This window comes from Macrotis lagotis, chromosome 8 (genome assembly GCF_037893015.1).
Source record: "Macrotis lagotis isolate mMagLag1 chromosome 8, bilby.v1.9.chrom.fasta, whole genome shotgun sequence".
In the NCBI taxonomy this organism is placed as follows: Eukaryota; Metazoa; Chordata; class Mammalia; order Peramelemorphia; family Peramelidae; genus Macrotis; species Macrotis lagotis.
The window spans coordinates 110,908,943-110,935,817 of record NC_133665.1 but is presented as its reverse complement, the minus strand read 5'-3'; the positions used below and the strand labels follow the sequence as shown (position 1 = coordinate 110,935,817).

The 26,875-nt window shown below is 43.6% G+C and overlaps 1 protein-coding gene across 1 annotated transcript in view; it reads left to right on the top strand.

The window, feature by feature from the left end:
• The window catches only part of LOC141496087 (store-operated calcium entry regulator STIMATE-like), a 72,255-nt gene that overhangs the window by 41,546 nt on the left and 3,834 nt on the right, over positions 1–26,875 (top strand). Inside the window, exons 4-8 of the mRNA XM_074198213.1 lie at positions 2,841–2,962; positions 14,748–14,860; positions 15,942–16,019; positions 16,983–17,132; positions 18,982–19,092. Coding sequence (XP_074054314.1) covers positions 2,841–2,962; positions 14,748–14,860; positions 15,942–16,019; positions 16,983–17,132; positions 18,982–19,092 — 574 coding nt within the window. The remainder of the gene's footprint in view (positions 1–2,840; positions 2,963–14,747; positions 14,861–15,941; positions 16,020–16,982; positions 17,133–18,981; positions 19,093–26,875) is intronic.

The window sequence follows — 26,875 nt, the reverse complement described above, 5'->3', positions numbered from 1 at the left end:
CCTTCAGTTTAAACAAAACTTCGACTGAACCCTTGTAGTAAAGTTTGCAAATTATTATTAATGCCTTTTAATAAATGATGCAATGTTCATAAAAAAAGGATAACTTGATATGTTTCATGACTCCTTGCTCTGAGAAACATTAAGAAAAAAAACTGAGTTCTGCTCTTGGCCCTGCCATTAGCTTCATGACCTTGGACCAGTCATTCCCCTTCTTGCCACCCAGTTTCCTCATCTGTAAAATAAACAGTATAGTCTAGAGGATCTCTCAGGATCTATTTAGATTTGATATTCTGTGATTTTAGGTTATGATAATGAAAACAAACTGCTGTTTTCTTTTCATTTGTGATCCAAGAGTGACCTCTTGTGATGCTTCAGGGGAAAAACAAGAAGTTGGGCAAAGCAATTGGTCCCCACCCCCACCCTCATATTCTCTTCTGTCTCAGAATCCTTCAACATCCTTGGAAGCTCAGGTCACCTGCCACCTCTTAAATCCTTCTTGAGCTTCCCAACTCCGATTATACTTATGTGTCTGTGCATGCATCATGTATGTATGTAAGTGTATACACACACATACACACACACATACCCCTGTTGCTTCCCCTGAAGTTCATTCTTTGCCCTTGTCTTTCCATATGCTAAGTAGAGTGCCCAACACAGGGGGCATTGAATGAGAGTTTGTTTATTGATTGTGTTCTTTATTATCTTCTGCTTGTGTTGGAGCTATGTGAACAGTATGGCGAGTCCGCCACTCTGTCCAAGGACAGACCTTAACGTTGGGCAGGAAAGTCATCTAGTTCCCTATTTCTTAAGCGCCTGGCAGGATGGCCCAGGGAGCTTTACAGAGGCTGCTAGTCCAATCGGAGTCTGCTTCTTCTCCTTGATCTTGTCTAGAGCCTCAGCTACTCAGTAGCAGGTGTGGCTGCACCCCATTAGGTGTGCAGGATTTTCAGGGCTGTTTCTAGTCTTAGAATTACAGGAATTGATCTCTTAGGCCTATAGAAATCAATTGGTGCTTTGCATTGTCATTAAGTGCTTAAAAAGGCAGAATTGAACTAAATGAGACTTTTCTGTTGACAGGGACAGGAGCCCAGACCTGTGTTTATATTGGCCTGGGGAATTCCATAGGTAGATTCTACCCCCACTGATGCCTCTCAGCCACTTCTATATAGTTTATCTTGAGAGCATTACCTGGACATATAATTGGTGGGGGTTGCAGGCAGGCCAGAAACCAGTTCTTGACGCCCCGAAGTCCTTCCATTCACTGACCTTCTCTGAACCTCAGTTTCCTTGTCTTCAAAATGAAGAGTTTAGGCAGGTCTGTCAGTCTATTCCATCCTAAAAATTATTACCCTGTGAATGAAGTCCTAGGTGTAGAGTCATAAGTAAAGTTAATGTCAGAACTAGTAGACCATGCATCTCTTGAATCCCAGTTCTTTTCCACTCTGCTATGATGTAAATACTTCTGATTGTCCATAGAAATGCCCAAAGATCTTGGAGAGGCTCCCTCGGCTTCATGAAAGTGTTTCCAGCAGGTGGAGCTCTGCCTCCTCTTGTGGCCTCTCTTGCAGACAGGGCCTCAGGGTTGACCTCTTGAGGCAAAAGGGAGTGGCAAGGAAATTGTTTTCTTGAGGTTTCAGGACTAAAGCAGGATTCATGGACTGTGCAATGGAAACAGATTGAAAAAGATTAAATTGAGGATGTGAGACTTATCTTTACCATGATATTCTCCTCCTACACATTAGGATAGGGTTACAGACAGACTTTGCTTTGTGTGATTTCTATCCTCATTTTGCTGAAAAGCTAGTCCAGTACCTTGTATGCAGACATTGTTCAATAAATATGTGTACAAAGGTTACTTTTTTTTCACTTTCTCCTTTTTAGCTAGTATCTTTCTTGTCCTGAGGATTTTCCTTTCCCAAATTGATTTTTTTTTTGATTTGGTAAAAGAGGCCATTCGTTTTTACCTAGTCTTAATTAACTAATGGGTGTTACCTTAGGCAAACTGAGACCTGTTAAAGACCTTAGCTTAAAAAGGCCAAGGTTCCCCACTTACATCTAGGGCTATCTACAGTCATCCTGATCCATGTCTGACCACTGGACCCAGATGACTCCTGAGGAGAAAGTGGGGCTGGTGACTTAGCACAGCAGCCCTCACTCAAATCCAGTTCACTTGAATGTCATGACATCACCTTCCTGATGTCATGGTCCTCTTAGAATAAAGGATAAATGACAAATGTGTCAAGTGAAATAATATTTGTAAATCAAATCCTTTTTCCTCATTCTGTCCTCATTTCTAGGTAGTTTTAAATTTCTGTTGAAACATCTCTTGGTTGGGTACAATCATTCAGATTCAGCTTTATAAATTATTTTTTATCTTTCCTTGACTTTTGCTCCCAATCCTGTTCAATCCATCAGATATTAATTGTACTTGATGATTGACCCACAAACCAAAACCTCAGTTCACTAACATAAACATATTTAAAAGAAAGGGATGTAGGTGATTGCTTATAGAAATTGAAGACTCCTTTTAAAATCACCTCTTCGTGTTCTTATTGGGGAGTCTTTGGGGAATACTGCCAAGTTATCTTTTGAAGTGGGTCCATTTAGAGTACCTTATGAAAATTATATGACTTCTTACAAATATACACCCCAATCTTAGCTGCCTACAGAGGCCCTTTAACCATCTGTCTTTCTTCAAGGTGGTCTATTTAAACTGGTCTTCACAATATACGCTTTCTGGAAGCATGATGTCCCTGTAAATGTGGGTCACATTGCCTGAGACTAGGGAAGCTGAAGCTTCTGCTTTTCCTCACCATGCCTACCCACACCTTTTCCTTTAGGTATCTTATCAACTTCCTCCTCGATGCCACCCTGGGGATGCTGCTGATCTACGCAGGGGTGCGAGCCGTCAGCATTCTGGTGGAGTGGCAACAATGGGAGTCCCTTCGATTTGGAGAATATGGTAAAAAAGATGCGCGCGCACACACATTCTGCTACTGTACTGAGACAGGGAGATTGACTTGAATGAGTTCAATTCATAGACCTTTGTGGATTAGCAAGGCCAAATTGCATCTCAGAGAAGAAATTAAAAGCTGATTGGTATAGCTTAGCATATGATATAGAAAACACCTGGCTTAATTCTTCTACCTCCAAGCAAATGTAGTTTTTGTGGTATATTGGTAGCCATTTGGATGGCAGGTTTTGAGGAGTGTGGGCCACAAACTGCTCTCTGTACATTAGTAAAGAACATAGTCAGATGACCACAGAATCCTCATGACTCAGGGAGGGACTTGGACCTAATGAAAGAACAGAGAAAAGCGACTTTTCCATAGTTTTAGTCACTTAATTGGAAGCAGGTTTGGAATTATCCTCATTCCACTGTTTTCTCCATGGTTTAGGTTGTTTTCTATGCCCAAATTTATGTCAGATTTAGGTGACATCAGTTCATGACAGAATTCTGTCTGTAAGGATGATGTGGGGTTGGTCACTTCATTTAGAGCAGTGTTATAAGGAGGCCAGGGTCAAATTGGGGACTTGCCCTAGTTGGATTTACTTTGTTCTGTCTTTGGCTATGACTGCCATTAGGATCATTGGATTATAGGTGTCTAGTGGGAAGGTGCCTCGGATAAACCCTGTTGGGTTTTCCATGTTGTTTACTGGTTCTTTTATGCTGCCATTATTATAAAAGAAAGATACTTCCTGTAACAACTATTCTTCTTTCTTGTTCCCAGCTATATCCTCTCTCCCATACTGAATAATAGTCTCTAGTGTGAGTTCCCTCAAATCCATAGAATCTCAGGGTAAGAAGGGATCTTAAAGGCCATCTAGTTCAGTTCATACCTACGTCAGAATCTTCTCTGTGACATCCCACCGGTGTCGGTGGGAACCGGTTTCATCCAGAGGAAGAACCTCATGCAGTAGCACTGCCTTTTGGTCACCTCTGATTGCTTAGAAGTTTTTCCTTATGTAGAGCGATCACTTATTGGCAGGCATTTATTAGGCACTTAGTCTCTGGCAGCCCTGACAGAGTTACTAGGGATATGAGAACAAAACTGAAACAAACACTACCCTCAGGCAGAGTATGTTTTTGTCAAGCAAAGTACCATGCACACATAAAAGGATATACACAAATTTAAGGAGGGAGACTTACAGGTTTTATTTTGGGGGGAAGGGGGCAACAGTGGGGTTAAGTGATTTGCCAAGGTAACTCTGCTAAATAGGTATTAAGTATCTGAGACTGGATTTGAATTCAGGTTCTCTTTACTCCAGAGTCGGTGCTCTAACCACTGCACCACCTAGTTGCCCCTCTAGGTTTTATTTTTAAGGAGGGAGGCTGTAGGTTCTAGACCTCTGATTTCACTGGGTATGGGTGGAAATCTTAATTGTTCTAATGCAAGTCATCAACTTTCTCTAAGCAACTTAGAATCTTAGACAGCTGGTTAGGGGTTCTCAGAGGTGAGATAGCTTGTCCAGGATCCCACATAAATATATGTCAGAAATAGAGCTAGAACCCAAATCTTCTTGCCTTTGTAGAAAAAAAAGATATACCTAAATTCATGGGGGGGAAGCCCCGTGTCTGGAAGAAGGAGAAAAGGTCTCCTGCAGGAAGTGACCCTGAAGGAACTGAGAGATTGTGAGAGTAGAGGGGAAAAGGAGGGCAGTCTAGGTGAGGACAGCCAGAGTAATATTCCACCCATAGGTTTTCAATCTGCTTTCTGGAATCATCTATCTGCAAACATTCTCAGTTCTTCCTTTTCCTTAAAAAACCCTTTCCCTTGACACTTCTGCCCTTTCTGACTAGTATCTCTTGAGTACCAAGCATTAGTGCAGAAACCAGGCCCTGCTCCCCCAAAACTCCTAGTCTAATGGGGACGACCATATGCAAGCAGCTGTCTACCCAGGACCAACAGATTCTACCCAGGGTAGATTGGAGATAATCGACAGAGGACAATGAGCATGGAGATGGAACAGGAGAGACTTCTTGCAGAAGGGGGGACTTTAGCTGAGAATTGAGGAAAGCTAGGAGAGGGAGAGGAGAAGGAAAAAGGTCCTGGGTCTGGGAGACAGTTGACAGTTCAGGTTGTGCAGTGTGGTGGGTGAGGAGTGGCAAGGAGCTCACAGTCACTATAGAATGGAGGTGGAATAGATAGGAAGAGGCAGGGTTTAAAAGCCAAACAGAAGCTCATATTTGATCTTGGAGGTGAAAGAGAACCCACACACAGAGTTCATTGAATTGGAGGAATGAGACTGTGACATTACCACACTTAGGCTTTTGGGAAGATTGTTCAACTGCTGAGCGGAGGATGGGCTGGAGCCTGGGAGACCAAGGAGATGACTTTTGCCAGTGTCTCTATGTGGGGTGAAGAGAACCTGCACGAGGCTGACAGAAATGAAATGTCCCAGGCAGCTAGGTGGATAGAGCACCGGCCCTGGAGTCAGGAGGACCTGAGTTCAAATGTGACCTCAGACAATAATTACCTAGCTGTGTGGTCTTGGGCAAACCACTTAACCCTATTTGCCTTGCAAAAACCTAAAAAGAAAGAAATGAAATGTCTTCAAAGTAGAAATGGCAGGATAAGGCAACTGCCTGGTTGTGAAGGGTCAGAGAGAGTGAGGAGTATCAACTGATACTTGGACTGTGAGCCCTGGTGACTGGAGGCTGAAAGGGCTGCCCTCAACAGTAATAGGGAAGTTTGGAAAAGATGAGAATGGGGCGGGGGAGGGAAGATAATGAGAGCTTAAGATGTCTAATAGGCAGCTAGCAGTGTATTGGAGATAGGAGAATGGAAGTTAGGCTTAGACAAATAGTTAAATACAATGGAAGCTGATGAGATCTCCAAGTGAAATGGTATGGCAAGAGAAGAAAAGAGGGCCTAGGATAAGCTTTTGGAGTTATCATAGTAATTGGCTTGGCCTAGATGAAGATCCAACAAAGGAAACCGAAGAGGAATGCCTAGACAGAGGAAAGTTATAATAGAGCAGAGGAAACTAGAAGAGGATAGGAAATAAGGAAAAGAGAGTGACAAGGGGAAGAGAGGCATTGAAAATGTCAGAGGTTGCAGAGATCAGGAAAAAAGAAAACTGAGAAAAGGCCATTAGATTTGGCAATTAAGAGATTGTTAGTAACTTTGGAAAGGGTAAAATCCAGAGATCAAAAGCCAGACTGCAGAGTTGAGAATGAGTAGAAGGAAAAGGAGGCTTCATTTATAGACAACCTTGTGAAAGTGTTTAGCCCTAAAAGAGAGAAAAGCTGTCTGAGATGACAGCTTGCAGGAATGGGTGATGGATCAAGGAAGAATTTTTTGAGGTTGGGGGAGAAATGAACATATTTGAGGACCGTACTGTCCCATCTCTTGTCCTTCCCTTTGCTGCTAATTTCCTGGAAAATGGTATTTACACCTTTTATTTCCTTCCTCACTCCTTGATTTCTCAGTACCTTGTGATTTGACGTTTGACTATACCACTGAACTGCAACTGTTCTCCTGGAGACCACTTGTTGCCTCCTCCCAGTCACCCAGTCACCCAGTCTTGTGTTCTTTTTGTGGCCTGCACCCTTTTATTTTCTACAGAGACTTTCTTTTAGATACATTTGGTTTCAGAGATACCCACTCTTCTTATTTCTTCTTTATTTCTCAGTCTTTTCTGTTTTCCTATTTTCTTTCTCTATATAAATGTTATTCCTTTATGTGAATGTTCTTCAGAATGCTTTTTCTACACTTTGGTAATCTCATTTTCTGCTCTGGTTTTTAATATCAGATGTGTCTACTATTAGACTTCCAGATCTTTTCTCCAGCTTCATCCTGTCATCTTCTGAATGTCATACCTATATCTCTGACTGTCTCCAGAATGTCTACATCAGGATGTCCTCTTATACCTCACATTCAACATATCTAAAAGCAAGATGTTAATGTTTCTGCTAAACCTCTTTTTTCTTTCAACTTCCTTGTCTGTGACACTACCATTTACTTGTTGTATTAAAAATTTTGGTTATCTTCTACTCATCTTTTCAGTCCCACAAGTAAACAGCTCAGACTTGTTGATTGAATGTTATCCTTATACTTATCCCTCCTTCCTCTTCCCATTGATGCTGCCCTTGGAGCACAGGAACACAGGACTGTTCCTGACCTAGGTCATGTGTTCCTGACCTAGACTGGAGCAGTAGTTTTCCCAGTGAGCCTTCTTGACTGCACCCTCTTCCCCTCTGCCACTGGAATAATCATTCATCTATAGATGCTATTTTTCTGCCCCCAAATCTTCCATGATTTCTTTTTGCCTACTTAAAAGTTCCAGTTCCCTAACATTTAGGGTTCTTTCGGCCAGCCATCACTGCAGCCTTCCCTTCTCCACTGCATCTTATCACCTAAACGTCTTCCTCTCTACCTATTTGCCTATGATATTATCTCTGTAAAGCCCACTTCAGATGTTATCCCTTCTGTGGTGCTTTCCATGATTCTGATTTTTCTAGACACTATTTTCCACCTTTCCAGTGCACTGAGGGGTGAATGGGCTGCCCTCGACAGTAATAGGGAAGTTTGGAAGAGAAAAGTCTCTTTGTCTCCTTTCCTCTAATTGGTAAATTCACTGAAGGTAGAGACCGTGGCTTACCCGAAGTTTGTATCTTGCCTAGTAGCTAGTACATTGCTTTGCTCATAGTAAATACTTAATATTTGAGTGAATGTTGATTATAATTATATTAGGTAGAGTATGAGAAGGGTCATTGGAGAGATACAAAGTGCCATAGAGACAATCAAAGACCATGAAAGCCGATCGAGGCAGATGTACAAAGTTTTGTTAGTACTGAGCAAGTGGGTCATAAGGAGCAAATTTATACAAGAGTAGAACTGAGCAAGTGGGTCATAAGGAGCAAATTTATACAAGAGTAGAACCAGAAGTTCCTCATTGTAAGGCTTCCCTGCTTCCCTTAGCTGGCACAAGCTAACAAGCTTTTCCTGCCAGGCCTAGGAGAAAATAGACCCTTTCCTTCTGTTTACATGACAGGAAAGCTCTCCTTATCTTCTGGATAAGGAACTAATTAAATGTTTGCTGGAGGAAGTGCATTAGCTAAGAAGGGAAGTATGCAGAAAGATTTCTAGGTTCTCTTTGCCCATTCCTCAGCAGACTCTTCTGACAGACTTTGGCTCTGGCCCAGAGCCCAGGCCTGCTCTGGCCATGGAGAGATTCAAGAGGCAGTGGCATTTCCCTCCAGAGGACATTTGTCCATTTTTATTTTAAAAGAGCTGATCCATTAGTCTCAGCCCAGAGTTCTTTGTGTATTTCTGGAAGCTGGAATCACATGTCACCAGTTCGGTGAGCTGAGAAAATGTACTTTCTAAGTCCCATTACTTGCTGCTTCATGAGTCATCTACTTGAAATGTTTGTAAACAGAAATACTGTTCTGCTGTTCCCCTTGAAGAAGGCTTCCCGTTATGAGAAAGGCAGATGTGGACTCAGATCTGCAAAAGGGAGTCTAGCCCTTTGCATTTAGGCTAGTGATACACTCATTTTATCAGAACAACACAGTTAATAAAGAGTAGATCAAGAAATAGGATGGCTGCTTACCAGCCTCCTTGTCTAGTCTTCATTCTGCTATATCAAGTAGCCTCTCAATTCTTCCTTAACTGCATTAATAAAGAAATTTATTTGCGACTACAATCCTGCAGATATCAATTGCTTGAGTGTAAGAATCCTTTTTTTTTTTCATTTAGTTCTTCAGTTACATCACTCATACAGACTTCTTCCTGTTTGATGATCAGAATGAATATGGAACTGGAGCTTGAATCTCATGCAGGCATGAGATTTATTTGCATTACACACCTAAATATGTTTTTCTTCTAATCTATGGGGTTGCTGAGGAAGTAGGCTATAGTTTACACATTCTTCCTTTTGCTGTTTCCTCATCTCCTACTCTAGAAGATCTCCAGGTAAATTCTTCACACACCTATCCTGGGATAGGCCACAGAGCCACTGATGGTCTCCCAGCCTAAAGCACTAAGAGAATTGACATGATAGAAATGAGGATGAGGAAAATTTTGGGTTTGTTACCTTATGCAAACCAATCTTGAGTATGTGCATTCTTGGCAGCTTAGGATATTCAGACAGTTTCCACATTTTTCTTAAGAACCTTCTACTACTGAAGAGATAGGCTAGCCCCCTTTGCAGTAGGCTTGAACAGATTACCATAGGTAACAGAATGTCATAGTGGAAAGGACTTCAGGAGTCTCTAGGCTACCTGTCCCCAACACAACAGTCTGCAATATCGCTGGTGAGTGCTCACCTGAGCTTTGTGAAAGCCTCCAATGGGACCCACCATTTCTAAGGCGATCCAGGCCTAGTCCCTGAATAAACAAATTGTTTGGAATTTTTCCTTATATCAAGCTTCATTTTTCTCTTCCTCAGGCAAAATATCACCAGTCTAAATTCCTTCACTTAATCTTCATTTACATGAACTCAGGGCTTCTCCCATCCTGGTTACTATCTTCTGGTTGCTCACCTGCTTATCTGTGTCCTTCCTAATATGTGTCTAGAACTAAACTGAGGACAGAAGTATTAGAACCTCAGTCTTTAGTTAAAGCCGTTAGTTAGCTGGGCACTAGGGTCAAAGATGCCAAAAGGAGGTCATCCCTGGCCCCTAAGAGCTCAGTCCCACTCTCCTTGGAGAAGGGGAGTGGCACAAAGTATGTTCACTGAGAATTAGATTTAGGCTATAGATAAAGTGAATGGGGTGGGCAGGGTGCACTAACTACTGGGGACCTCAGGAAAAACTCTTGAAGCGAGCCAAGCCTGGAAGGAGCTACGGGTTCAGATAGGTAGAAATGGGGAGGGACAGTGGGCAGGTGTGGAGAAGTTCCATCTTGAAGCCTGGATTAGTTTACTTGACTGCCCAATCTGGCCCTCATTGAGCTTGAAATTCACTAAAATTCCCATATCATTTTTAGACAGAAACTGTTAACTAATCACCTCACTCCCAAAATGTTTTCAGTTTATACTTTTTATATTTCATTTTAATAGATTGGGTTTTCTAGTGTTTTATCCTATTGAGATTCTTTTGAATCTTGACTCTCGTCTAGTTGTTAACATTCTTTCTCATATCTTTCCTGTTCCTTTCCAAGTAGGATTGAGAATCCTGGAAAGTATCCAGTTAGGAAAGTCAAGGTGTCCTTGATTATTATGATGAGCTTGCCCCTTCTGCACCAAGAATGAACCTCTGACTCCCCACCCCCAACCCTCCCCTGTCCCAAGTGGCTTCTTCCTGTTTGGCATTGATTTTCTCTTATGTAAAGAAGTTGGACTCTGATGGCCTATTTACCAATCTTTTTATGTCCTTGGTGGGGGTGGGGGGGGAGTAAGTTTGCTTTTAAAAAAGGCATAGGATTTGGGAAAATGACCGCAGTGACCCATCTCCCCATAGACTTTCTCTTGTGACCCTGGTCTGAGTCATAGTAAAGTAAACTTGTGTTCTGCCTCAGTCCAGAGAAGCAGAGCAAATGTTGGACTTAGCTGTTTGTCCTTTTTCTTTTTTAATCCGTTCTTCCTCCTGTCAAGAGAAAGAGTGTTCATTAAATGTGATCCCTTTGAAACGCCTTGGTTAGAACTTTGTCAAGGGCCCTAGGTGCTAGAAAGAATCAAGAGGAAGCTTTCTCTGCTATTCCAGTACTGGTCCTTTGATTAGTCATTGATGCTGATCTCATCTGGGTCTCACCTCACTGGGGAGACATGCAGGGATTGGGGCTGACAGGGGAGGGGAGGGATGTTTGACCTTCTTTATCCATCAGAAAAGGCAGCCCTGTGGACCTTTGTCTTGCCAAGGCCCTTGGGAAGGAGCAGCAGTGTGTGGGGTGATGGGAAAAGTGGGGAAGTCATAAAGCAGGATCTTTCTGAGCTTTATGTTTTTCTCTGTAAAATAATGCTCATGTTTGGCTTCCCTCAGGAAAGTGTTGAGGATCCAGCCAGACAATGGAAGTCAAAGCTCTCTGTAAACTCTCAAGCCCTGTGTAGTTGCAGGGTCTTGTCCTAGCTGCAGCCTCTTCTTCTGGACTCCACTGATCACAGACTGGCTCTCGCCTCCTCACCTGTGCATACTCAGGGTCCCAGAGCAGGTTTCCAAGCACCACTGGCTGTGTTCATTGTATCCCAGCTAGGCTGATCTGACAGGCTGACTGCTCTTTTCCACCGTAGCTGCAGCCAAGCCCAGCCTATTCTCCTATTCTTCCAGAAAGCAGGGTCTCTCCACTGAGGGGTGCAATTGTTTAAAAAAAAAAAAAGCCAAGCACTGAGGTTTTAGCTCAGAGGTGAGCATATACCAAAACTTGCGCAAAGTGTATAGATTTTTTTCTGGTAATAGAGTGCAGGCATCCCACCCAAGCTAAGCCCCTTGCTCTGTCAGCCAGTTGATCAGGAAGCATCGAGTGCCTGCTTTGTGTAATATGCCAGTCCAGGGCTGGAAGGCTGGACGATAGAGATAACGTGATTATAGACTTTAGATCTGGAAGGGTGTTTATATTTATAAATAGTGCTATAAAGAACTGTGGACCAAGAGGAAAGATCTGGCTAAGATCCCTGCTTCCAGTGCATAGTGATTATGTGTTCTTGGGCCATGCCACCTTAGGGAGCAACTGGCAGCATGAGATGAGAGACAGGCTGTGCAGCAGGGCTTGAAAATATGTGTATGTATATGAGTTGTCAGTAGGTTGGTTTATGAAGCATGTCACTGCCTTTGATGGATTTAGATCTGGTTAGATAGGGAAATATGGAAGTTAAAGGATAATTCACGGGACCAGGCAGGGTGTCCAATAAATGTCAATGTGGGCTACCATGGGGACTGTGAAAGATAAGAGGAGAGATCCCAGTGGACTGAGGCAGTGCAGCTTTGTGAGGGGCTCTGTTGGATAGACTGGATTTGGACCCTCCAGGTGGAAGAGTCTCAGGCTTTATAATCAATAAGTAACTTCTGCCATTGGCAACTCATTGTTGTTGACCCCATTATGATGTTTGAAAGGGAAGTAAGTTTGGCTAATCAGGGTTATTCACCCTTCTGAAAAAAAAACACAAATCTTTGACCAGTAGCATCATTTCAGGGCCCAGGACATTCATTTTTCCCTGAGGGTAGGAGTAACTACTACAAACTTAGTCCTGGCTTACCACTAACTGGTCAGGCAGGGCTTTGAAGCAATATCTGCCAGCATCTCTCCATCCTGGCTCCTACTTCATAGGCTCTGCAAGGTGGTTGCTCCTACCTCAGCTTAACTAAGCGTCTTCCTTACCCACTCTCTGAATTGGGATTTTATCACCAACATTGTCATCAAGGACAACAGTAATTTCTCATAAAGTTTGCAAAATCTTTTCTCAGCTATTACTTCCTTTGATCTTCACAATAGCCAAAGGCCAGGCAAATATTTTTTAATTGTCATTTTACAGATGAGAAAGCTGAGGTTGTCAATGATGAGAGCTTATGTAGTATTGATAGAGCCCTAGACTTAAAGTCAGGAGGATCTGGGATCAAATTCTACCATAAAACATAAATGTTCTCTGTATCACCTGAATCAAGTCACAACCTCTCTGAAATTCCATCTCCTTGTACCTGCCTCACAGCATCATGGTAAATGTGTACTCTTGCTGCCTAAGGCCACACAGCACGTAAGGAACTGAGATGTAAACTCAGGTCTTCTCACTCTCTGACCAGTACTCTTTCTACTGCATTATGTCCTTTATTTACTGTCTCAAAACTGAGAAGAAACCAGGTTTGTCTTCTGGATCTATGATGGTTGGATGTAAAAGGGTATAGCCTGCAGTGTTATCTAAAGAAAATGGAGAGTTCAGTATTTTCAATCCCTCAACCAACTTCAGTAGAATCAGTCAAAAAGTCTTCCCTCTGCCCCTCTGGTTTACAGGTTTTGCCCCATTGTGACAGTCTGTGTCCTTAAGTTTTCTAAAAGACTGTCTTGGCTATCTTGTTGGGTATTCTGTCATGAAGCTGGGGAAGTCCTTTCCACCACAGTCAGCCACTTGGAAATAGATAATGGAGGAAGGGACTTGAAGCAAGTGTGATTTGTTTTTTCTTTTCATATCATATGCATTTTTGTACTTGACTATTGATTAAAAACTGACCCATTGATATTCAGGGAGCTTTCCTTGTAGTTCTGTGTGCCTGAGTCCCAGGAGTCTTTCTTTGTGGCTGTCAACAAGCTCCCTTAATTAATAGCTTCATGGACTTTTTTTTGAAATGGGTCAATGATTACATAAAGATTACAAAAATCTGTTTAGAAAAGCCCTAGCAGGCATTATGATTTTATAATATTTTAGGCCAAAATACCCATTGTCCTTTTTATTAAAGGAGATAAAAAACTCAAGGATGGAAAATTACTGAATTTGAACATATCAACCACATATCTTTTTAGGCTTTCCAGAAAAGGGAATGGTCCTGGCCTCTTAGCCATTACAGCTATATAAAGGCATTCACTGTGTTTCTGCTCTGAACCTTGGCAGATCTGTCTACAGGGATGGGGCCTGTTGCACAAATGCCCACAAAGAGTCTGCTTTATAAATAGTGGAATCATGTGACCAAGCTGTCATTTTCTTGTTGTAGCCAACTCTCAGAGCCTGGTCCCTGGAGCAAGTTGGTCCACTTCTGTAACTTCTTCAGCTGAAACCTTCCTTAGTCTGTCTGAATATCTTCAGGGCTCCTGCCTCTGGGACTGAGCTGTCCAGAGAGCAAGAATCAGGTACAAGGCCAACTGTGCTAGGCCATGATAATGCCAGTGCCCTAGAGCTGGGCAGGTGCCTGCCATTGCACTACAAATAGCCTGTTTCCTGTGCTCTTTTTGTAGCCTAGGATCTGGATTGATGTTCCTTATAGTTGCTGATCTTCCTAATTCATTGACTTTATTCAGGGAATAGACCTTTATTCAGTCTAGTTCCTCTGAAATAACATTAGTAAGTAGGCACTTATTACATCCTTCCCTCCTTCCTTTCTCCCTCCTTTCCTTTTTTCTTTCTCTAATTTCCTCCTACCTTTCCTCCCTCCCTGATTAAGTAGCAAGGTCAGGGTCAAATTGGTGTACTATTCTCTATTCCATCTTGCCTTGAGGGTTTCTCTCTTTTCCCTTTGAATCTTCTTTTCCACTCACTACCTTTTACTTGGGACCTCTGCTGGGGAGCCAAGACTTAAGTCTGAGAGGGGAGGGTATCCTGATTTCTGTCCAAAGGGTCAGGCTATGGGACAGGGTATTTGCCTGAGTGTTTGCTAGCTTTCTTTGAGGATTCAGAAAAAGAGTGAGTTGGTTACAGACATTAGGATTAATACTGACTTGGAAAAGTTAACAATGGGTGAAAATGATAATATATGCCTTCTGATGCCAGGCTATTCATTAATGTACAACCACGTACAGCAAATCTACCCTTCCAACCAAAAGTACCTTGGAAACTCCTCCAGGAAAGCCAGAAGAAGAGAGAGCTAGTTTTAGCTTCAGATTAGGAAATCTCTGACTCTTACATCTCAAGCACTAGGATATACTTGCTAGTGACAGTTCCAACAGATATTACTATTTCATTAAGTCACATTGGAATATCCCATGTAGGATCTTGTACTTTGTAGGATTTTTAGTCAGGAGGTGGTGTACTGAGAGCAGAGGGCAAAGGAGAGAGTATGGGGGAGGAGACCCACTGGGAGTTGGCTTTGCTTGGATCCTTCTCTGTGTTCTTGGGGGGGGGGGGGCTTTGTGTGTATTTAGTGTCTATCATTGTATTTGCAGGAGACCCACTGCAATGTGGTGCCTGGGTTGGGCAGTGTGCTCTGTACATCGTGATCATGATGTTTGAGAAAACCATCATCATCATCGTCCTCCTAATACCTCAGTGGAAAAAGGTTTGCATCTTTCTTCCAGCCTTCAGTGCTTCCCTGAGAGTCCCATTGGCCAAGGAGAATGTGTCTGAACGCGATGAGCTGTTGAGCAGCCTTGTGAGCCCTGCAGCAGCTCTGGTTCCATCCCCTCTGCAGTTCCAACTTGTCTTTGTGTTTCCTTCTCTGAGCTCCTTAGATGTCTCCCCACATTCAGCCAGACCCAGCAGTAGACTCCCCAACCCTAGGCCAAGCACACCCCTCTCAGCACCTGACAGCATCAAAAGGAGCAACACTTTGGAGGTGCTATCACTTTTACTGAAGTTCTTCCTTCTAGATTTTTTTAAGGCTCTTTGCCTAGTAATATGTACTGTTTTTCAAGTAGTTTGATTGGTTTGGTATTTGTAGCTTGGTATTCAGTTCAGTATTGAATTCCTGAACCTGTCACTTAGTATACTTTCCCATCCTGTGACTTAGAGTAGATGGGAGCCTAGTCCTGCCTGGCTGCATAGTTTTTTTCTTGGGATCTGTGCCCATATTCTTATCTAGCATAATAGCATTATTTCCCTATGTGCCAGGAGGAATGATGACTTAGTTCTTGGCTCTCATCGCATCACTGCAGCAGGTTCCAACCCTTCTGACCCATCCTTCAGGCTGGCCTGTGTGGGCTCTCATTGAGAAGAGGTCAGTTAAACCTATAAAAAGGAGAAAGAGAACCAACTTGACCACTCACCTAATTCCTTAAATCTGTGAAATTGTTACAACTACAAAATCCAGAGGGAACCAACCACATGAAGCTGATGGCTTCTGAAGAAGGGCCATGTGGCTTCTGTTCCTCTGTGCTGGGTCAGACCTGGCTGCTTCTCCTTTGCAGACCTAAGCTAAGCTGCCAAAGGGCTGTCAGAGGCCTATTTGTAAAGGGCCTGGTCTAATTTTCTTGTCTCTTCACAAAGATAACTAGAAACAGGGGCCCTGAGTCAAAGAGGCTGGCAGTGACTGGGGAGAAAGGTAGCCAGTCCAGGGGCTTGTTTGGCAGCCTCCTCCCTCTCACCACTCAGCTTAGGGCTCAGACTTCCTGCTGACTAAACTAGACTCTCTTTTTTCACAGGTAGCTCTTTTGAATCCTATTGAGAACCCCCAGCTGGAGTTGGCCATTGTCATGCTGATAGTTCCTTTCTTCGTCAATGTTAGTATGGATGGCTTTTTACCTCATTTTTCTCCTCTCCCTAAAAGATCCAGAGTGGAAGACTTTGAGTTCTGTGAATGGTATTTTCCTCATAACTCTCCAGTTCTATACTCACTGTACTACTCTTGAAAGTCTAAAGGAGACTTCTGGATGTTTATCATGGGAGAACTGAAGTAGCCCATACCCAAGGGTAAACATGGAGAATGGAGCCACGTTAAGGCCTGGCAGTCACTAGCAGTTTTGTACAGTGTTGACCCAAAGTCCTCAATTTGTAGCACAGGCTCCTAGTGGAGGATTCTTGAGATTCCTTCCTCCTATAGGGTCTCTTCTTGCTAACTTGTGTTTTTGAGATTTCCCTAAGTCATCACCAAAATTGTCCCTTTGAGAAAGAGTAAAACACAGAATGTGGAATAGGAGTTAGAAACCAGCAAGTGTACAGTAAGCATCTAGTATGAACAGAAGACTTAATTAGGACAGAGGAGCCAGAAATGGAGAGGAAAGGCCAGGGGGCGGGGTTGAGGAAACTGGGAATCATAGGCCATGAGATCTAATCTGGACTCTGTTACATGTGTGACCTGGAGCAAGTTCCTTCAAAGAGTTCTAAGTGTGGCAATATTACCTCTACCCTCCTTTTTCGGCTGTGTGACCTTGGGTAAGACCCAGCCTTTCTGAGCCTTAATTTCCTTATCTGTAAAATGAGGGGGGTTGAAATAGATGAACACTGGGTTCACTTCAAGCTCTAAATCACTGATCTTTAGTTTTATCATGCATTTAAATGAAAAAGATGAATTCAGAAGGTCTTTTCCAGCATTAGACCTGTATAGTTGTAAATGGTTTCTCACAAAAACTGGACAGAGTGAAGGAGGGGGTCTTTAAATTGCTTGCAACTGGTAGTTATGAAAAGGTCATATTTCTAAGTGACCAATAGAACCAAATTACAATCCTTTCTTTCCTCTTTTGCAGGCATTAATGTTTTGGGTTGTGGATAATTTCCTTATGAAAAAGGGAAAGACAAAAGCCAAGCTAGAAGAAAAAGAAACTAGCTTGGACTCAAGAAATGGAAGTAAAGTCCGGTATAGGCGGGCTGCATCCCATGAAGAATCTGAGTCGGAAGTAAGTAGGAAGTAACAATTTTCAGTTGTTCTTTAAAGTTCAGTGTTGTTGCTCCAGGACGTGCTGGGGCTGGTCTGGCATATCCTCTCTATTTTTTTTCCCCAAACATTCCCCAGTAAGACCTGAGTGAGCAGCATTGTCTGAAACACAAGATCATCCCAGCCATTCAGCTACAGGCTTAGCAGTGGAGAGGAAAGGGACAGGTCTTTTGTCAAGAATCTGGCCAGGACTTGTCTGGTATTTAGGAATAAATACTTATTCTCTCCCTTGTCTTTCTCTCAGTTCCCCTTCCCAACCTGCTCCAGAGAGAAAGTGTAGCTTGTCTTTCTCTCAGTCCCCCTTCCCAACCTGCTTCAGAGAGAAAGTGTAGCTAGAGAATGAGATGATCAAATCATCACCCTAGCAATGAGTAGACTGGGAAGCCTGAGTGAATGGATTTAGGGGAGCAGGATTATGGGTGGTCCTCTATAATCCCATAGCTGGGTTCACATATTCTGAACAAGTGGAGTTGGGTCAGAATTCTGGCAGATTCCCCACAAGCTCCTCCTCTATCTTGACCTGCTTTGGTACATTCTCCAAGCCAGCTGAGGTCTAGGTCTCTTAAACCTGAGATGACATGCCAGCAAGCTTTCACATGAATGAGGAGAGAGCAGCAGATCATGCCCTGCTTAGTAGATTTGTCTCACAAGCCCAAGCTTCTCTTCCCCTGGTCGGGAGACTCTTAAATCTCAGGCATAAATAAGTTGTCCATGGGCTCCAGGGTACACCTACTTAGTGTATGAATAAATGAGATTGAGAGATGACTGGAACCCAGGAGCTTGCCTGCATTTGGGGATGAGGGGACCCACACCTATGGGCTTACCTAAATATAGATTTATTTCTATTTAAGCAATGTAAACCAGAGAAGCCCTTGTTGATGTTCTGCCTTTGATATGTAGCATTTGTATTTGAGGGGTGATCTAGATCTCTGGCTTCCTCAGTAGGGAACTTTTGACCATTATTAAAAAAAAATCTACAACCAGGGACCAGCTAAGAGGTGCAGTGGATAGAGCATTGACCCTGGCATCAGGAGGACCTAAGTTCAAATCCGGCCTCAGACACTTAATAATTACCTAGCTGTGTGGCCTTGGGCAAACCACTTAACCTCACAGATTTGCAACCCACCCCACCCCCCAAAAAAGATCAGCAGCATTTTGAAGTGTCAGGGTACCAAAATCATAGAGCCACAATGCATCAGCAGTGGGATTGAAATCTCTGAATCTGGTTTCTGCCCACTGGGCAACATGCCTCTCTTGAGTAGTTTGTAATACAAAGCCCAAGAAATTCTCTTCCTCACCTCCCAAGGTTCCCCCCTAGTTGTTTTTAGGTCCTTTACACTGTAATGTTCATTTGTGGGTTCAGAGGAAAGCTTCAAATTCAAGACTGGACCCACCTACCAAAATGCCATTGACTAGGGATTAGTCTGATGCTTGTTGAGTTGGATTTTTTTTCAGACCAGGTTGGGATAGGAGTAAAAGGGAGGTAAATACCCAAGATAGCCAAGAAAGGAAAGGGTTCGGACCATAGTCCACCCCCCTCAAGAGGCCTAGAGGAAGGGAATCGATTTGTCCAAGGTTTCCAGGTAGGTAGTTGAGTTGAGGATTAAATTTAGGTCACATGACTCCTAGTGCTTTTTGAGTGGGTCAGAAAGTTGTAGCTGGGCATATGTGCCCCTAGGAAATGTATTCTTGAATATAATGCTGGAGCCTCCTATATCTTCTTCTAAGAAGACTGTTCAGCACCTTCTGGGCAGTGCCACCATAGGCAGGTCCTCTGACTCTATTTCCATGCCTTTCCATTTCTATTCCAGATATTAATGTCTGCTGATGACGAAATGGAAGAGTCAGATGCAGAGGAGGACCTTCGAAGACTGACCACCTTGAAGCCTGTGAAAAAGAAGAAACACCGCTTTGGGCTACCCGTATGACACACTTCCTGGCCTAGGGCCTGGCGGGTCTGGGGGCCACGGTCACTCCTGTCTTGGCAGATTTTCATTCTGCAGTGTCACTTGACCTTTCCCCTCCCTCCTCCTCATCTCTGTCCTTCCTTCTCCCCTCTCCTTTCTTCCTGCTGTCCCGCCTTCTCTGACACCTGCAACATGGAACAAGGGGAGGAGAAAAAGTGCCCTGAAGAGGCCGTGGCAGTCAAAGGCTACAGTTCAGTTGCACTACAAATACTGACCGAATATGCAACAGAGGTTTGGGTTGGGGTTTCTCCATCCATCCAGCGAATCCAGTGTTGTCAGGGACCAAAGCTACACTGGTCTTTGTCTGACTTGACAGAACTGACGAAGAGAATGAAGATCTATGTGTGTGCTTAGACAGTGCGTGTGCGAACAGAGACACACACACACAAACATAGACACACCCACTCACACACACACACTCACATTCACACTCTTCAGCTGCCTCCTTTCAGTTCTGTGGGAAATGATGGGATGTATCACATATGGAGGAAAAAAGTAATCAAGACTGATCAAGTTGGAGCCAGTATGTTTTCTTACTAAAAAGTGGCTTTTGCAACAATTAATTCCTAAAATCCAGGATAGTTTTATGGTTATGAGCCTTAACCACGTTGATGTTTTTAAGTCTGTTTGTTTCCTATGAGGTACCTATGGAATTGATAGGCAGAACATAGATTTTTTTTTAAAAGTTTTCTCTATCCTCTTTGACTTTTATAATTTAATTTATATTTTCATACTGTTCTATTTAAGAATTCTTTTTTTAACCACCACCAAAAAGAAAAGAAAGGAGATGGACTGTTTACCTTTCAAGTTATGTGAAGGTGGGGGAAAGGTCAAAAGGTTTGTTTCAGAATAATTTAATCATTTTATGGCTTTGCAGTTAGGCAGAAGCCTGATGAAGGGAGCCAGTTCTCATCTGTAATCACCAGGCCCTCTGTGGCAGGCACCCTCTTCTTTCTAGCCAGAGTTCCCATGATTTCTCTGCAGATTTAGGCCACAAGCAGCTCACAGTAAAATTGGCATGACTTCTGAGAGGGTATGGGTCTTCTCTCCCCATGTTTGCTCCCTATAAAGGAAGACTAAATCTTTAATGGGAGTCTTCATTCCTCCAATGTAAATCTGATTGGCATTTAAATCTAGCTCTCTTCTCACTCCCAGAGGTTCAGCCTGCACAGCTGGCCAGGGGGCCTGACGTTGCTGACCTTCCTTGGTGCTTCCCATGTCCCAAGATTGCTGAGCTCCTCTGCAGACCTTGCTCACTCTCTTCCTCAGCTTTCCCTAGGCAGCCTTTTCTTCTCCATGGTCTGGTTCTTTGATTCACAGAGGTGAGAAAGCATTCCAGCCTTCCTTGGCACTGCAGACAGACGCTTCCAGCTTTGTTGCCATTTTCACAAAGCAGACCCTTGCCCTCAATGGGCTTCAGACATTTCTTCAATAACAGACCAATGTGCAGATACTTTCTTTTCCCTAGTGTAGTCCCAGGCAGGGGAAGCAGCAGAGTCGTCACAGCTGAGACAGCAAGGTGACTACATGGAAGGAAATAGTGGAATGACTGCTCTGCTCTTTGGATAGCAGCTGTTCCAAGCCTTAAGGCAAGCGAATTCAGAGAGAATGACAAACAACTCAGAGCTTTTTAAAAGCTATTTTTAAATGTTTTACATAGACTTATTAGGTCAGAATTGTGGTGTATTAAATACGCTGCTAGTGGGATCCCACAAGGACCTCAAAGAATATTGAGCTCTCTACTCCCATGTCCTCTTGCTGTTTCCTAGTTGTCGGCCTCTAGGCAGCAAGCAAGCCTTGACAGAGATTTCCCAGCTGTTCTGCTCTGCCTCAGCTGCCAGGCCCTCTGCCTCAGGGAACTGAGTGGAGGCCACTGACCTGTAACTGTGCATTCAGCCATCCTCTTTGCAATAAGAAGTGATTCATTGTTCCCATATCATCTGTTCATTGAGAGCTTGGTTGCCAAGGGCCCAACACGAAGGAGAATCCTGCCCTTGATTGTAGTCCTTCCTCCATTCCTGTATTCCACTTTTCTTATGGCTAGGAAGGCAGCTTCTCCTTGAGGAGAGAAACAAGCTCTGGGGTCCTCTCTGAGCAGTCGTCCATGACAATGTGTGTTTTCGTATGGCCTCTCTAAATACCCCCCTTTCCCTGACTCTCTTACCTGACTGTTTGAACAGTCCATATACTTATGTTCCCTCTGTCCCTTTGGATTCAGAGCCCATGGGGTACCTGATTCTGAGCTTTGTGCTAACCCTGAGCAAAGTCTTTAGAAACCATCTAGTTTCTTTAAAAAGCCTTAATCATGTAAAATGTGTTAACTATATGTTCACACGGACCTCAGATGATCCAAGCTCTGTTGGAGCTGTGGTGTTCTTGGGAAAGGAGGAAAGAGATAGTGAGAATGTGGTATATTTTTCTCTGAATTGTTTCTAATAAGGGCTTTGAGGTCTCTGGGTTAAAGTCCTGTAGCTGATTAACAGGGTGATATAGGGCCTTGCAAGCCAAAGACCATTTGGGAATGTGGGTTCCTTGCTCTCTGAGAATAGGACATAGTCTTTCCTCAAAAGACCCCTTGGTGATTGGTTTGTCCAGTGTGATGCCACCATTTTGGGGCCATATTTTAAACAGGCAGCCTCCAACCTTCAGGGCGGTATCCCAAGAAGCCTGGAGAGCAGTGACCAGGGCTTCCTTCTAGCCAGGGGGTCCTTTATTTAATAGAATGAGTTCTCTGGAAGCATTCTAAGGTAGCACATACCATACAGCAGTTAGCTACTGTGGTGCTCATCCCCATTCTCATAAATAACAAGAAGGAGTCATTACCCAACAAGGTGGTTGGGCTTTTCTGAGGAGCAGAGTAATGTTGGTCGTATTCTTGTAAGCAGCTGATCCATCGTCCGAGTTGAAATGGGGGTCAATCCCTTGCATAAAAATTAGATTCAGAGAGTTTTGTTCCAGGTCCAGGGTAATGCACGTGCTCCTGGTAACTTTGATTTTCTTTTGGTGACATTTGAAAGTAGCTTGTACAGAGAGGGCCATCCGTGACTGGGCTGCATTGAGGTAGCCTCAGAGGACAGTGGAACCAGACCCCCATCTTCCTATCTCTTCATTGGACTGTCTTGTATTAATGTGGATGTATCTTGCCTTTTCTTCAGGGAAAAAAAAGACTTTAAAAGTAAGACTTCTCCCAGACAGTACATACTGGTGCCTTTTGCTGGCACTTGCCCCAGACAGGGCCTGTGGTCGGGCCTCAGAAGGCTCCCCGGGAGCTTCCAGAGAACGTGGCTACCAGCGATGTCCACCACTGTGCTTCACCAGTTGGTCATCCATGGGACTTTTTTTTTTTTGGCAGCAGAATAAATTAAAGGGTGGAGCAACCCAACTGTGCTATAGAGTAGGGAAAATATCTTTAGAAAGTTTTCAAACATTCCCAACAGAAAAACGGAAAGCATGTTTTTACAAAATACAATGACTGTCATTTTTCCAAAGGGTTTGTTTTCCTTTGGTATGGGACCTAGTCTTATTGGGGAATAGGTTGGGTTTGACTCATTTGGTTTGAGGTTATCGGTATCTGAACTTTGGGCTCTCAAGAGGTTTTATTTGAGCTTTCTTTCAATGAGTAAATTAAAGGTTGGACCTTGGTGAGCAAAAAACCATGATAGAATACTGCTGCATTCAATGGTGTTGTCCAATCAGTGGTGTTAGATTAAAGGGGGAAAAAAAAGCAATTTTTTAAGTGTAAGGGAAGATAATGTACTTACATTGTATAATGGTTTACAATAAAGTTTGACACCTTATTACCAATTTTTTAAAAAAACATTTTGAGTGTATGTTCTTGTTGGGATTAAACTAGCAGAAAAATAGTGTCAGAGCCTGAAGGGGATTTCAGAAAACACCTAGACCAGTTCTTTCTTTATAGAGAGGAGACACAGGCCCAAAGAGGAACTCTCACCCACAGCAGAGTCAGCAAAGGGCACCGGAGGGGCTGGTGGGAAATGCCTAAAAAGTTCATGGCAGTAGGAGAGAAGGGAAAGGATGGCATTCTCTTCTGTTGCTTTCTCTTTTGTGGAGCTGAAGAATTGGCTCTTCCAAGGAATGACTTATATGAATGTGTCAGGAAGCAATGGAATTATGTGGATGGCAGAGCCATCCGTTGCCACATGGGACAGAGTGTCTGATTCACGTTACAGTCAGGAATTAATCACCTGCCCAAATGGTTATCTCACAAACTCCTGCCCTTGGGCTAGTGAACTGAGGGGAGGGGAAATGGGGGGAAAGGGTGATCATTGCCACAAAGGCACAATGCAATGTCCTCTAACCCTCTGGAGAAACATTCTTAAATGAGTCTTAAACCCAACGGAGCTCCACATCACAAGATATAGATGGAGGTCATGAGATCCTGGAACTTGGTCATCAATTTTCTTCAGCTTGGACCCTCAACTGGCCCTGGCTAGACCAAGTAAGTCCTGGGTGAAAAAAGGTAGGCTGGTGGCATGTCAGTAAAGCTCGTTAAGAGAACCGGCTCCTCGATTTAATTCCGTCTCTGGACTCTTCGTGGGTAGATTTCAAAATAGATTCTCAAAGCAGGAATGGACCTCAGAGCTCATCTAGTCTCTCCCATCTCTTACTCTGAATTCCTGACTAGTACTGATGCATTTTTCTTGAACACATTTGTTGATCAGGAACTCACTACTAATCCTCACAAATTAAGACATTTATGAGCAATCCTGGTAGTAAGGTGGCTTCTCAGCTAAGCACTCTGAGAGGATGGCACAAAGGAAGAAAGGGAAGACATGACAGACATTTTCCTGGAGACAGGGTTTGATATGAGCCTTGAAAGGGAGGATTATCTAGGATGGGATCATTCACTGCTACATCCAAAGGCTCATTTGTGGCAAAGCCAGGAGTAGAACCCGAGGCCGAGCTCAGTCACTATTTTTGGATGAAGATACTCATTAAAGACCCGAATAGAAAAGCCATTAGTCCCTTCTCTAACAGGTGGCTGGAAAGTGAATGTCGGACCCCAGATAGATAGCCATCGGTCCCTCCTCCCCGAGCCTCCTCTCCCAACCCCACAAGGATTTAAAGAATTCATGGAGAAAGTGCTGCGAAAATTATTTTCTTTCCCTTCTACCCCCCCCCCCCCAGGGAAATGGGTGGGTGGGGGGGAGCTGTGGTATTCAGCTCTTCTCAGGGTTTCTTCCCTTTCTTACACACACGTACATAGACACACTCTGTTACAAACACAAAAACTTTCACATATCCAGACCTTAGGAGCCTGGCTAAGCCTCAGTTATAAATAAAACATCTTGCTCCCCAGGGCCTGGGGTTCCCCCCAGCTGTTGATTCTCATCAAGGCATCGGGGTCTTAGCTGGCCAGACCCCCAGTCATCCCTAAGAATAAACCCAGGACCCAAGCAGCCTGTGGACTTGACTCATGGGGGGAACCAGGCCAGGGGAGTGACTTCACAGGGATGGGTTGGCTATATAAGCCCCTAGGAGCCCAACTCCTGCTTAGATCACTGTAAACAAGGAAGCTTCCACAGCTCTCAATCTGAGAGGAGAGCCAGCTTGGACTGCCTGCCGGTGCCCACACGTACCCAACTTACAGCAATGTCCCAGGTAGGCAGACCCAGAGCTGGCCACGGCCATCAACGTGCCTCCAATAGGCATTCTTGAGGTGGCTGGGGGGGGGAGGGGGAAAATTGTACGCTCTGGTGGGAGGAAGGATGTGAACAGCTGGCTAGAAAGGGAAAGATAATATAGGGCCCCTGGGAAAACTGGGTTGTTTTTATTTGATGGGGAGCTAGTATGTATAGATAGCTATGTATCTGAATGTGTTTGTAGTATATATGGGGAAGGAGTTGGTTCTCACCCTCAGCCTTACCTAAATCCCCCTGCCCCTTATTAATTGTACTTAAATCATTGAAATTTGTAGTTAATATGTTAAGATTGTGGCGAGTAAATGATGAATAATTGTGGGTAGTTGTGGACAGTTTCTGTCCGTCTTTGTGTCTGTCTCTGTCCAGTCTCTCTCTCCCCTTCCATCTCTGTCTCTCTGTCTGTCTCTTCTGTGACTGGGAAATAGCAGAGCATATGATGGGAAGAATACAGCAGGATCCACTTTTACCTCTCCAGATAGGAAGTCAATGCTTTTTTCCACCCTTCCCTAGTCCCAGGGATCAGATCCTAAATCTCTAAGGTTCCCCAGAATGCAAAGATTCCAGCTATTACAGCACAGTTAACATTGTGTTAAGCACCCAATGGTGTATGCTCAGCCAAATACTATGCTAAACTTTAGGGGTACAAGAAGGAAAAACAGCCCTCCTCCAACTAGCTAAAAAAGTGGGGGGGAGCACAGCATAGATTTTGGTCATTGAAAAACCATCCATGCTCACATGGAGTGTAGGGATCATATAGAGATTAACATCATTATATAAAGAATAAAGCAGACTCAGGGAAAATGATCATCACACTGAGAGCCAGAAGAGATGTAGGAATCCATCCAATCTGGAGATACTAAGATTAAAACACTTGACGAAGAGTTGTCACACCTGGGATCAGTACCTAGATTCTTGTCCCCACTTAACCTAGTTAAAGGAAGTAGGGACACTTCTGCCTATTCTCAGTCATGGCTTGAGCTCTCTGAATATGAGCAGAAATTTCTAAAACTCTTCCTTCGGAGAATTTACAAATCCTAGGCACTATCTAGTCCAAGCTCTGTATTATCCATAAATCAGAGTTGTATGGTTTTGCCGTTATTTTCATTTTACAGATGGGGGAAGCTGAGGCAAAAATCTGTGTTTTGGGAAATCTAGAGATTTAAGGAACTGATACCTGGGACTAGGAAAGAGCAAAGAAAAAGAGGTGAAGTGATTTTCCCATGAACCCACAGCTAGTAAGTCTTGGAAGCTGGATTTGAACTCGGGTCCTCCTGTTTCCAATGTCAGTGCCCCATCTACTGCACCACCTAGCAGCCCCAGGGTTGACTAGGTGACCTTAAAAATCCTTTCCATTTCTGAATCTCTGTTCCTATGATTATCTCTTCCCTGAACTATTGTTATATCCTCCCTGGTCTCACCTCCCTCTACTCTAATACATCTTTCATATAGATGTCAAAATAATTTTCCTTATGCAAATCCTTTGGTTCAACTTTTGGGCCCTTCCAGAGTCTGACTTTAAACTATCTCTTGATTTCACATCTCTCTCTCTCTTTCATGCGCTCCAGGTTCCAGCAAAACTGGATACCTGATTCTGGACAATCTTGCTGGTTCCCATATTTGCAAGACCCTTTTGTAACCCACTAGGTTTTCATCTCTACCTATTGAAATCCTTTTCTTTCAAGACCCACCTTAGGTGCAATCTCCACCTCTCCGCCTTCCCTAATTCTCTTCCTCTCCATCCCCCAATGATCTATTCCCTTTCAAGTGTTGCTAGTTCTTTGAATGAATCTCTCCTTTGCCCTGTCCCACTCTTAGCTTGTCTATTGATCATGTACGTATCATATTCTTTAATTAAACTGTAAACCACTCCGCAGTGAATAGGACCTGATGTGCCCATAATCGGTCTTGAATTAGGAGGCTGCCCAGTACTTAGGTGCCAGGACAGGCTGCCTCAGTGGGGCCGCTAGATGGCGCAGTGGATGGAGCACCGGCCCTGGAGTCAGGAGGACCTGAGTTCAAATCCCACCTCAGACACTTAATAATTACTTAGCTGTGTGAGCTTGGGCAAGCCACTG